Source organism: Peromyscus californicus, unplaced genomic scaffold, assembly GCF_007827085.1.
Source record: "Peromyscus californicus insignis strain IS unplaced genomic scaffold, ASM782708v3 Scaffold_13__1_contigs__length_99412109, whole genome shotgun sequence".
NCBI classification, from domain to species: Eukaryota; Metazoa; Chordata; class Mammalia; order Rodentia; family Cricetidae; genus Peromyscus; species Peromyscus californicus.
Window position 1 is genome coordinate 29806791 of NW_026294424.1, and position 13860 is coordinate 29820650.

The window sequence follows — 13860 nt, forward strand, 5'->3', positions numbered from 1 at the left end:
AGTAACAATAATGGAAGTGATTTCCTGCTCTTTGCTTCATTGTCCTATTCAGTTGAAGATTCCAGGGTAGGAATTAAACATGCATTTCTCCTATGCCTTATGCAATATTTTGTTGTTGTTTTCGAGACAGGGTTTCTCTGTGTAGTTTTGGTGCCTGTCCTGGATCTTGCTCTGTAGACCAGGCTGGCCTTGAACTCACAGAGATCCGCCTGGCTCTGCCTCCCGAGTGCTGGGATTAAAAGCCTGCACCACCACCTCCCGGCTCAATAATTATTTTTGAGTTAGGATATTATGGTTGGAAAAAATGTAACATTGGAAAATGCTGGTGTAGGAATTTTGTCAAGTCTTAGGGTTGATGGCTAATGGTATAGATTGTAACATGTCTCTTCTTTGTCCCCCCTCTCCCTGTGTCTTTCTCTCTGTGTCTTTCTCTCTGTGTCTCTCTCTGTCTCTGTCTGTCTCTTTGTCTCTATCTTCGCCTCTGTCTTTGTCTCTCTGTCTCTCTGTCTCTCTGTCTCTCTCTCTGTATATAGGCTTGTGACACAGTGTGTGTGTGTGCTGAGGTCAGTGGACAACTTGCAGAGGTCAGTTTTCTCCTTCCACCGTGTGGTCCCTGGAGATTAGGCTCAAGTCATCAGGCTTGGCAGCAAGTGCGTTTCCTCCTGAGCCATCCCATGAGCCCATGTTTCTCTCTTTGTTCTGTTAGAGATAACTGTCCGCATTTCACAATTTGTGTTTCCTCTTTTGCCTCCTGGCTAAGATCCTTAAATAGAGAGGACGGTTAAGAAGGGGAGAGAAGAATGTGACTATCACTCTTCAACCCTTCATTCCAAATAGCACTCCTCGCTGCCGCGTTTGTCACTTGGGAATATTTTCAGTAGCATCTGTGGCCCTGTGGATATGCCAACGTGATCTCTCTTCAACCCCCAAACCTCACAGAGAGTAGGTGACTTGCTCATTATCAGACAGCTGTAAGATGATGACCTGGGGTTCAAACCTAGGCTTGCCTAATAGCAAAGCCCCATCTATGCTCTGAAAGGCACAGGTATATTGCAAATAACACTGCGTTTAGTAACTTCAGCTCTTTCTTTCTGATTAGGGGATTAGTTTTTGAGAAATAATGAGTTTGATTATTCTTGATTACCTATGAACTGGATGTTCTTATAACCATAGCTTTAAAACAAGAGAAAATTCCTCCATGTTATGTCTCTCATTGCTAAAACCTAGTTTCCATGACAACAGCCCAGCAATCACAAGGTACTTAAGGACAGACTCAAACAGTGGCTTAAGACTTGTTGATAGACAGCACAGAAATCAGGGTGGTAAGAAATACAAGGCCAGGGGGCCAGGAATGAATTTCCAGAGACTTATGGCAGAAGGTGTATATTGTTGAGCCCAGTGTTGAGCTTGTGTTGGGAAGAGGGGTTTGTTGAGGGTAGAAGCCTCATAAGAGAGGCTGACTGGGGAAGAGGTGTTAATCCAAGTACAATGTATGACATTGTTAAAGAATAAGTAACTAAGTAACTGAACCAGAAGTTGGCAAGTCTGGGATAAAGAGAACAGAACAGACTGAGGATTTTGTCCAAGAATTCTTTCCTGCAGCCATGTTGTCTTCTGAACAGAATGAAATGATCCCTAGAAGCTTACATTCCCTTCTGGTGGAAGTTAATATTTGTGCTCACAACGTTAGGGACAGTTCTAGCATTTGGTGCATTAGTGCTCTATAGACCATTCCGAGGAAAACCCTAGGGAATGGATACAATTATCTATTCTTTGCAGATGAGGAAGTTGAGGTACAGAGAGGCAGAAGGTCTTGCCTAAGGTCCCCAAGATAAACCTTGGCACAGCTGATGTAGAACCAGGCATAGCCCAGTGCTGTGTGTCACCACCGTAACCGGTTTTCATGTGGTCCTCATCAGCTGAAACTGCACTGACCTTCTTTTTCAAAGAATTTTTTTCTCTGATAGATGGGCCCTGGGACGCTGTCAGGCCAGAATCATTCAGATGGTATTGCTTACAAAATTGGGCTCTGACCTGTCTATGTTGTGGCCCTTTCTGAGGCCCTGCTAAAAGCTAACACTGTGCTAATCACTTTTAAGTGTATCATATCATTTAGTGTTTATAAGGAGAAGTAGGTACTGATGCTTAGAAGAAATGAATAGTTTGCTTAAGGTCTCAGAGCCTGGGAAAGACAAAGGTAAAATGTGAGAACAGACCTGAAGTTCAGGAAATCAGTCTGTTAAGTGCACTGCTCTTCTGTACAGCTTATTTAATGTGCCTTTGTTAGAGAAAGTCCAGTCTCATAGAATGTATTCATATAAAAATATATCACTGGATAGGCTTGTCTCCTTGCTTCCAAAGGGTCTGACATGTAAAACAAGTCTCCAAGAAGTTGTACAAGCAGGAATGTGGATGATATAATTTATGATACAACAGAAGTGAAAGACTGATTTAATATAGCCTCACTTAAAACGAAATGGCCCCTAAGTATGTGGGAGTAGTATAATGATGCACAGTTCTTACTTAGTTTTGGTCATAATAGAATTCTTTGAGCTTGAGCTCTGCATCGACGTATAAAATGAGAAGTTTAAAGGAAAGGGGAAGTTAGGTCTTCATTTTGGGAAGTGTCTGGGAGGGCCCTAAACACAATAGTCCGCTTACCTCCACACCAAGCCTCCAGTCCTGGCTTCTGTCAATGCAGATGGACATGCTGAACAAGAGGTTACCCTCCCCTCTGTTAGATCCTGAGCTGTTTGACAATGGACACACCATTGTGTTCATTTCTATGCTCTCAACATCCAGGTAATGTTAAAATATAAGAAATGTTCTATCATTTCTGGACTGAACTTTTCTCTTGGAAGAAATGTGCTTAAAATAGATTTAACATATAGGCTTAAAAAATAAAATAGACTTTAAAAAATAGACTTAAAAGAGACCAGAGAATCAGGGTTCTTTACTGCAGTAACATTTAAGGTATTCAAAAAAGGGGAAGAGGGCTCAGCTAAGGTGGTCCTTCCATGATCACATAACACATGTTCCCAGCAGTTACTACTACTTTTGCATTTAAGGGAGAAGATCAGGGTTGCCAGCGAGACCTGGTAATAGAAGTCTAAAGGGTTAGCAGTGCTACAGAAAAAAATATGTAGAAATAAGGGTAAAAAGAGCTGTGAAACATGAAATCGAGTTTCTTATTTGTGGCATATATTTTTATTAATACATTAATATTCAGTACTTCTCTCGTCAGAGAGCTCACAAGTTTAATATTTTCCTTTGATTGATGCAAATAAAAATGTTCTCTGAAACTTCTACCTAGTGGAACTTCCAAGTAATCTGGAAGCCGAGTGTGCTATCTCATGCCTATAATCCTAGTACTCAAGAGGCTGAGGCAGGAGTATTGCCACAGGTTCAAGGCTAGCTTGAGCAATGGAGGTGGGGATGGAGAAAGGACAATGATAAGTTCAAGGTCACACTCAGCCACATAGTGAGTTTGAGGCCAGCCTTCACTGTCTCAAAAAACAAAGCTAAAACTCAAATCCTAACCAATCACCCCCAACAACAACAACAACAAAAATAAAAAAATTAAACACCTTTGAGCAAAATACTTATCCATTTTACATGTCTCTTCTTGGTCTAAAACTATTCAGTTTCTCCAGCAGCTCTCCTGGAGAGACAGTACCATCATGGAATTCTCTTGTGAACTGGCCCCAGTTACTTTGTAGCTGTCCTGGTCCCTGAATGAGGCATCTGTCCCCAAGATACCTGAGAAGCATTTGCAAAATTAGTCTATGCTTGTGAAAAGCAGGGCAAAGAGATGCATTCAATGTGGCACACTGGGAAGAGGAACAGGCCAGTCTCTTTACATGAAGTGATATGAGGTTTCGGTATAAATAGGAAAGTATACACAATGAAGCAGCATTGCTGACCCTGCCCATCACTGCCCATCATTATCTGGGCTCCAGGAGGTCCTGGAAGATGGCCTGGTAAGTTGTCAGAACTGTGTGAACTCTCTTCTAGGGTGGCAAGTTTCTCCTTGAGCCGGCACAGGAGCATCAGCCCTCCCACACTCCCCTACCCCGTGGCCAGCACATGATGTCTGAGGAAATCCTAATTGCTAGAGGGCAACTTTCTGATAGCCATGGGTAGGGGAAATATGTGTATAAAGTATTCTTTCCTGTAATGTTAGTTACGATTCTTCTCTGTTTTTGTATCTCAGTTTTGAGTGATTGAGGGGATGATATGATTAATTTGGTGTGAAAATTCCTGAAATATGCCTGTAGCTGAAACAAATATGATAAATAAAACATAAGTAGGACCAAAGTAAGAAGACATTAATGTCAGGTGAGCATATATAATAACTATCTCTGTAGCCTCTCAGCTTTAGTTTTGAAGGGCTGGCACAGTTTTGTTGTTGGCTCTGAGACAGGAGCTCATGATAAAGTCCAGTCTGCCCTCAAAATTGTTAGCTTCCTGCTTCAGCCGGGATTACAGGCAAGTTCCACCGTGTCAACATGACTTCATTTTCATTCTGAGAACTTCGTCCCTCCTGTGACCCATTTATGGACTGGCTGATAAATGTAGCTATAGGAAACAATTCTAAAATTAGCCTTGTAAATTTACATATTAAGTTTGCCTAGAAAAATGGGATTTAGAAATATTCATTACACATTTACAAAAGGATATTTTAAGAACTTAATCATCTTTCCAATGTATGACAGGACTTGGAACTTAATGACACAGTTCATGTTTCTTTCTTTTTCTTAAAGTTATTTTAATATTTTGTTACATTATTTTTTCTACTCAACTATATTTCTTAAAATACTTAACTGCAATCCATTTTAATGTAGTTTTCAAATCCCATTGTCTTTTCTATGGTTAATCACTGTAAGTAGGACACAAGCTTTGAAGTTATTTCCCCAATATCAGAGAAAGATTTTGCCATGGCCATCATTTTGTTTTCAAAGCAGTGACATATTCATTCACTTTGCAGTGTTCAGAAAGTCTTCTGGAAGAGCGGCTAGTGCTTCTGACCACTGATCCATCTCTCCAGCCCTAGAAACCTTTTTTGACTTTCTATTTTCATTATTTTGGTGATTTAAAGCTTATTTACCTAGTTATACATAGCCCAAGACTAATGAATACTCTGTGCTCAGGTATTTTTAAATGGATTTTTTTTAAGTCTAGCAAACAGAGAAATGACATATGAGTGGCGTTCATAGATATGAGTCATTATACTTTGCTCCTATTCATTTCCTCCACCATCTCCTCCCCCATGCCCTCTCACACCCTCCATCTGGTTCCCTTTGTTGCCAGCTGGTCACCCTTCTGCTTATCTTACCCTCTTTATTTCCCAACTGTGGTGTAATCTCTTCCTCCTTCTCACAGTCTATTTTCTAGTTTCACGATACACACACACACACACACACACACACACACACACACACACACACAGAGAGAGAGAGAGAGAGAGAGAGAGAGAGAGAGAGAGAGAGAGAGAGAGAGAGAGAGAGAGAGAAACACACATACAGACATACACACATATATACATATACACACATATATAACTTTAAATCTAGGTACCACATGATGCTTTTTGGCTTTAGCTTACTTCAAGTAACACAATAATTTCCAGCTGTATCCACCTTCTTGCAGATGTTGTAATTTCATTTTTGTTACACCTTTGTAAAACTGTGTATGTGTCTTTATTCATCAGCTGGTGAAGGACACCTAGGCTGGGTCTTTGGCTTGGCTTTTGTAAACTCTGCAACAGAATTGGCAGTATTTAAGCAGTAGTTTCTAGATGCCATATATCATGCCCAGCAATGTACATGGGTAGCTTTATTTAATCTCCAAACAACCATTAGGATGTAGATATTATTATCTCCATTTTTTCAGATGTAGAAAATGATGCTTAAAAATAAATGTGCTTAAGTAGTATTTCTAGCAAGTGTTGGGTGTGAGACAGACCAGCTCAGGGCCTGCAGTCCCCACAGACATAATATCTTAGAGACATTATATTTACATCTTAAGTTGGCCTAGCAAAATATGATTTAGAAATATTCTGTGCACATTTGAAAAGAAGACACCCCTCTTCACCTTAGGGCCTGCACCATCTCTACAGCTTATGGCAAGGGTGGTGTCTTTGACAAATGACATCAAACTTCTGACTCAGAGCTCCTTTGGTTTCACATCCCAACTCTTCACCAATATATTTTACAAATCTTAAAAAAATCATAGTAGAAAAGATTATCTTACCTAATTTCAGTCTGCAGTCCTTGGATTGCTGTTAAAGTCCATGCTGTTTATTGGGCCCTATGTAATTCTTTTGAAAATCAATTGTCCATATTATTCTCTATTTAAAAAACTTGAGTGTGTGTATATATCTATTACTAATTCTAATGAGTTTTAATAGTTCATATTAAGGACATTAACCTTTAATCCAATGATGGTATATTATAAATATGCACTTTCAATTTGTTTTTAGTTTCTCTAAGTATTTCAAAAGCATACCAAAATTCATTTGAAATATGATCACATGTCTCATCCTTCATAACTTCTTTTGGTGTCATGTAATGCACTAAGATACATTATACCAGGTGCTATGAGGATGACCAGTTACTCACTGGGAACTCTAAATATAACTCACAACCTAAAATCTACCTATTGTGAGAGACTTTGTTTTATGTACAAAATGCTTAAAATATCACATGAAATTACCATTTAGCTGTATGCATAAGGTGTATACGGCACACAAATGAATTCCATGTTTAAGATTGGGTTCCATTATCAAAATATATGTATTCCAAAACCTGAAAACACAAAAATCTTGAGCAATGGTGGTCCCAGACATCATTTTGGAAGAATTCTATGTATGTATGTATGTATTTGTATGTATGTATGTATGTATGTATGTATTTGTATGTATGTATGTATGTATTTGTATGTATGTATGTATGTATATATGTATCTATCTATCTATCCATCCATCCACATACCTACCTACCTACCTACCTATCATTAAGTTGTTCTGAGAAATTGATCCAGATTCTGAAATTACTCAAAGTTACTCAAGAACCAAAATGAAGAAGCATCTGAGGGGAAGAGAAAGAGGTAACAAGGAGTTAAGAGACCAGGATTCTAGTCTCAATTCCTTGTTAACTGGGTTAGTATAGGAGGACAAGCTACTTCTCCCTCAGGTTTATTTTTGGGTGAACAGAAGAATGAGGACAGAAAGGGAACTATATAGGCATCAACAAGAATAGGTGCTATAGGGGTTGGGGATTTAGCTCAGCCAGCAGAGCACTTGCCTAGCAAGCACAAGGCCCTGGGTTTGGTCCCCAGCTCCGGAAAAAAAAAAGAGTAGGTGCTATAGTAGGCTGTCTGAGTGACAAACTGGTGGCTTGTAGCAATTGCATAAAGGACAGAGAAGCTACCCTAAATCCCACCACCATAATTCACCATACCACTTTTAAGCTTGGAGGGCAACAGAGCTCTTTTTGTTCAAAGTCCTTGCCTCCTCTTTGTCATAATGATCGCGCATTAGCTTTCACATGAACAGCCAGACATTTGTCCAAGAGCACCATGCATGCATTCTAGCTTTCCCACCTCCTTGTCCGGTGAGGATCTTCTTATCCTTTTTTTTTTTTTTTTGGTTTTTCGAGACAGGGTTTCTCTGTGTAGCTTTGCGCCTTTCCTGGAACTCACTTGGTAGTCCAGGCTGGCCTCGAATTCACAGAGATCCGCCTGGCTCTGCCTCCCGAGTGCTGGGATTAAAGGCGTGCGCCACCACTGCCCGGCTTCTTATCCTTTTTAAATGTTAGGCATTTTACTGAATGCACAGTAAAATGTGGTTGGCAGAATCTCTGGTCCCCTAATGAATAATGATGTTGAACATTTTTTTTTTGGTAGAATTTTGGATGTCTTCTTGAATGATATACCCATTTAATTCTCATGTCCATTTAAAAATAGGACTGCTTTTACTTATTAGTTTTCAGGACATATGGATTGTAAATTAGAATAATTGAAGTTGTAAACCAGGAAAGAATTTAATCAAAATTATTTCATGTATTACCAAGTCACGTTCATTTTTGGAAAAGGCTAATCACTGTTAGTCTGGTCAGTTTTACTTCTGGGGTGGAAAAAGATAGTGCATGTTAGCAGAAAATATTATTTTAGGACTAGAATAAAGGAAGTGTTCAAACAAGCAAAATGACAGTCCTATAGCATTTATCGTCTTTGCATAAGTATTTTTTCTTTTAACAACTGGACCCCTATATGCCTTTGTGTCATGATTCACAGCAGGATCTGCTGGGAAGTGGTTGATAACTCTATTTGTGGTAGTTAGAGCAGGTTGTCACTGTGAGTCAAAGGATACAGGCCAAGAACTTACCCGCTTCCTTTCCCAACTGTCTGAGCATAGAGACCAGAAAGGACTTCCTTGGCCTAGCACATGGTTAATTTAAAAATATAGTTTTATTAAACCTTTGACAACTTCATACAATGTGTATTCATTCTATCCAACCCTACGCCTCCCCTTAGCACCTCCAGACCTGTATTCACATCCTTGCCTGTTCTCTACAGCTTCCTGTCCTTTTTTTGTTGTTGTTACTCATTAACTCTAATTCATGCTAACCATTTACTCCTAGATGTGGAGCCATCCACCAGAGTGTGGTTCATTCATCAGGGTCCACACCCTTAATGAAAGATGACTAGTCCTTCCAGAGAAGTCACAGAGTGTCTATAGCTCCCCAGTCAGGTGTGGAGGCTTGTGAACTCTTTCCACTGTGTGCTAGAATGGTGACTGGCTTGATCTCTTGAGGGTCTTACACAGGCAACCACAGTTGTTGAGTTCATGAGTTCCATGTCCCTGTAATGTATCAGAGGATACTGTTTGCCTCTGGTCCTCCCCAACCTCAGGTTCTTATCATCTTTCCATCCCCTTTTCTATCGTGGTCCCTGAAGCCTTGGGTAGAGGGTGTGATATAGAGTTTCCATTTGTGGCCGAGCACCCACTGTCTTGTGCTCTCTGCACTTTAACCAGGTCTGTGCTTTTTATTAACTGCCGTCCACTGCACAAAAAAAGAATCCTCTGATGAGGTCTGAGAGCTTCCCTGATCTACAGGAAGAGAGAGACAAATTTAGAGGCACTTTGGTACTTCGTCTGTTTAATGGACTAACAGCAGGAGGTTAAATCTGGAGCCTGCGTGTAGCTAAAAGTTTTTCTGGTCCCGCCTGACTTGGACAGGACAAATCTCTCCCACTCTTGTCCCCCAAGTAAACACACGGAGGCTTATATTAATTAAAACTGCTTGGCCATTAGCTCAGGTCTACCACTGACTAAACTCAGCCCATTTTTGTTAATCTACCTGTGTGCCATTACATACTGCTCTCTGGACAGTGGACTGGCATCTCCTCACTCAGTCTCCTCTTCCCAGAATTCTCCTTGTCTGCTTATCCCGCCTATACATCCTTCCTGGCTACTGGCCAATCAGCATTTTATTAAACCTGTGTACAAAAGCATTATCCCACAGCACCTGAGAGCTCCCCAACCATGGGTTCTTGGTCAGGTTTACAGTACCAGACATGCCTTTATTCCTACGGAGTGTACCTTAAGCCCAATCAAGCAGTAGCCGGTTGTCGATTGATTTCCTCTTTCTTCCACGGGTTTAATTCTGGTTATCAGGGTTGTCAGCAAGAGCCTCTATGGGCTGAACCATCTCACAAACCTTATCGTTGAGAATTTATCTGCCTACCTTGTAGAGAGAAAAAAAAATGTGATCATAAATACTTTGTTGAAAAGGTTTTTATTTTTATTTTTGAGACAACTAATCCCCACAAGTTGTCCTCTAACCACTATGCATACACTGTGACAATGCATGTGCACACACACACACACACACACACACACACATATGCACACACACTCTCACACACACAAATTTAAAAACAAAACAGAAAAGTGTGCTGACAGTTCCTATTCATAGCAGTATGGTGAGAATGTGGTTTTTTAGGTTAAGGGCAGTAAAAGGTAAAGACTCTGGATGACAAGGTAGACAATAAGAAGAACTAGTCATATTTCTCAGTAAAGTATATTAGATACTAGCATTTGGAAACTTAGAAAATAGTCTTCTTTGTCATCATTTTAATGAATATGAGCTATGTGCTCAATAATATGAATGAATGAAAGGACCTAATGCCAATTTCTGGCAAGGAAAGACAACCACACTATAGCAATTTAACTGAAGGTGCTGGGTAGATTTTTGTCAACTTGACACAAATCTAGACATATCTGGGGAAAGGGGATCTCAACTGAGGAACTGCCTCCATCAGACTGGCCTGTGAGTAATGCATATAGAAAGGCTCAGTCTGGAAAGGTGGATGGGTAGAAGGTAGCAGAACATTCCAGGGAAAGCAAGCCAATAGTCAGCATTCCTCCATGGTCTCTGCTTCAATTCCTGCCTCCAGGCTCTTGTCTTGAGCCCCTGTCCTGACTTTTCTCCATGACGGATTGTAAACTATAAGCTGAAACAAACCATGGTATGTGGATCCATCACCAGGTTGCTCTGGGGCAGTGTTTTATCACAGCAGCAGAAAGCTAACCTGCACTGACTCTAAAAGGAGGCATACAGCAAGGTTTTAGGATACAAAGGATAGTCAGTGAGAAAAGGGGGGGGGTGACATTCAGATCAAGGCCACAAAGTGCAGCTTGGAAAGCCTTTACCTGCTAGGCCCATAAGCTGAGCCTTAAGGATGGAGAGGGGGGAGAGGTCTAAGAGAGGCCGAGTTTGAAAAGGGCATTCAGAGAATATGACCAACTCAAGCAAACAGCAACAGGTAAGACATATAATGGTGTCCCAAGAAGTCATCACTTTGGGAGGATTTATGTCGAGTCAACAGAGATTGTCACAAAACACTTTAAAAGTCAACTCCAAGAAAGTATGAATCTGTTCTGTTAATCAGAAAATACAGGTCACAAGTAGTTCTGCCTACCCCAGCTTCTCATCTCTGTCTTGCCGTTACAGGGAAGCATGTTTAGCACCTGGAAACCCATGTGGGTTGTACTGCTAGAAGACGGAATTGAGTTTTATAAGAAGAAAAGCGACAACAGCCCCAAGGGAATGATCCCCCTGAAAGGAAGTACTCTCACCAGCCCCTGTCAGGACTTTGGCAAAAGGATGGTGAGTTGACATCACTAGTCACAATAACCACCATGTCACCTGCTGACCTTGAATGCCCTTTCCAAATTCTACCTCTCCTAGCTCTTTCCTCCTCTCTCCATCCTCAAGGCTCAGTTTATGGGCCTAGCTGTGCCACCTGCTTACTTCAAAGTCTATCTACATCTTAGCAGTGCGTTCCGAACAATTGTCCCCTCTTGTCAACATCCATATTTTACCCCGGCCTTGGACTCTCTCTTTGTTGGAACAAGTTCTTATCAACCGCTATGTTCCACGGGGGGCCTTGAAAGGGACCATGTCTAATGGGATATCTTTTGATTTTCAGTTTGTATTGAAGATCACTACAACCAAACAGCAGGACCACTTCTTCCAGGCAGCCTTCCTGGAGGAGAGAGATGCTTGGGTTCGGGACATCAAGAAAGCCATTAAATGCATTGAAGGAGGCCAGAAGTTTGCAAGAAAATCCACACGGAGGTCCATTCGTCTGCCAGAAACTGTTGACTTGGGGTAATTTTCTGAGTTTTGCTTCCCTCCACCCTTTGATTTTCCTTTCCTCTTTGATCTGACAAACACTGCTTCAAAGCTTGCTTTGGGCGTCTTTGATGACAGCATCTCCAGTGCCTCGTAGCTGAGAAGAAAGGCTTGTGGTGTATGGAGAGGAGAGAAGAGAGACAGAGGTGAGAAAGGAGAGAGGAGAGAGAGAAGACAAAAATGTGAGAGAAAGAATGGAGGAGAGATAAGAAAGAGGAAAGAGGAGAGAGAATGGCATAGAGGAAGAGGAGAGGATGAAGAAAAGTGATAGGGTAATAGAGCGATTGTTTTATCTATGAAGTAGCCATCTAAAGTTGGTCCTGAAAGAGCATTTCAGGATTTGTAGGTAGAAAGGAAAAAGCAGGGACCATGCATCCAAGCAGACCAAGGTTCAAGTTCAGATTCATGCTTTTACTCGCAGTCAGGAAGGGCCAGCCAGGGTGCACACTCATCCTGGATGGAAGCCATTGGTGTGGTGACTTGATAAGTGGCCTCTAAGGTGCGCTACTGATGACTTGGAATGCAGGTGGCATTTGTAATATAAAGGTGGCCAGGGAAGAGCAGGTAATCCAAGACCCTGATAGGGGCTGGGAATGGGGCTGTTTCTAGTGTTCTTTACCTCTGCTCCAATCCTAAGTGTTTTTCTCCAGGACTGTTATTCTTTTTGGTAGATTTGCCTTTTGTGTTAAGCAAAAGACTCATTAGAAGGAATACCATGTTGGCTGCTTAATATGTCTGACAAGAATTCAGTTGACATGGGGGAGGTTGAGAGCAGTCTCTGGGAGGGGGTGAGAGACATACTTTCTGTACAACTAATGTAGGGAATGGAATCGTGAACTAGAACTTCTCTCACTTGAGTAAGACCCCAAGAGAAGAAATCTGGTCTAGCCATAGCTGCTGGCTTCAGACATCATAAGACCACATTCCTGAATGGAGATGTCAGAACTGAGTGGAAATGACGCTCAAACTACAAAGAAGCACAAAGACAGAACTATTCTGACGAGGCTATTTTTAGTTTATTATTCCAGGGCCCACAGTAAGAGCTCACTATTTTACCTTATCATTTTCAGAAAAAAAGATAAGCTTAGAAACAAAAATCTCTTTCTTGAAGGCAATTATCTGTAGCAACTGGCCTCCTGAAAACTTTGTGAGAATTGGGAGACTGTGTTATCTTTGCACTGCTTTAACAAATATCTAGAATAATCGAGTTGAAAAAGGGGATCTATTGTGGCTCTGAGTGCTTAGTTTGACCTATTACTTTTAGTCCCACAGTGGTGTTTGGGGGCAGCACATCATAGCAGACATGTATAATATAGTATATCTGTTCACTTTGTGGTTGGCATATGAAAGAAGGAACTTGTATTCCCAAATCTCTTTCAAGGGCATGTCCACAATGACTTGAAAAACTCTCTCACTCAACTTGCTTGTGAGTGTGTGTGTGTGTGTGTGTGTGTGTGTGTGTGTGTGTGTGTGTATACACGCGCGTGCACCCATATGTGGGTCCACCCACAAATGCATATAGGTAAATATGGAAACTGGAGGCTGACTTCAGATCTCTTCCTCATTTCTCTCCACCTCACTTTTTGAGACAAGGTCTCTCACTGAACCTGCAGCCCACTGACTTGTGAGATTAGCTGGCCAGCCTGCTGCAGGATCCTCCTGTCTCCACCCCCACAGTGATGGGATTGTAAGGGACTGTGTCCTGCCTTTCCTGTGGGTGCTGGGGATCCGAACACAGGTCCCCATGCTTCCCTGGTGAGCAATTTACTAAAAAAGCCACCCCCTTCCTGGCTACATTTCTTGAAACTTCAACCACCTCTGAACAATACCAAGTTGGGGCACAAGCCTTTAAGGCATGGGCATTTGCAGGACATGACAGATCCACATGATTGCAGGGACTTTAAAGATCTTTATTCTTACAAAACTGGCCCTGGGAACTCTTGACCTTTGACACATAACAAGGCAACTCTCCATCTTAGGCACCAGGATTAAATCAACAAAGAGATTAATGAATTTAAGAGATACTAAATGCATCTGCTAAATGCTTTACAGGCCATGTGATTGTGTAAGTTAGAACATCACCCTTTAACTCCTGCTGGTCTGGCAGAGAGATTAGGCTCAGGGCTACTCCAAGGGGTGGGGAAGCGTAGCTCCTGGA

General features: G+C 41.4%; 1 protein-coding gene across 7 annotated transcripts in view; it reads left to right on the top strand.

Annotated features, from left to right (window-relative positions):
- Plek (pleckstrin) overlaps positions 1–13860 on the top strand; it is a 59082-nt gene that overhangs the window by 16089 nt on the left and 29133 nt on the right. For all 7 annotated transcript variants that reach the window (XM_052734779.1, XM_052734783.1, XM_052734784.1 and 4 more), the window contains 2 exons: positions 11019–11174; positions 11497–11678. In XM_052734779.1, the coding sequence (XP_052590739.1) occupies positions 11019–11174; positions 11497–11678 (338 nt within the window). The remainder of the gene's footprint in view (positions 1–11018; positions 11175–11496; positions 11679–13860) is intronic.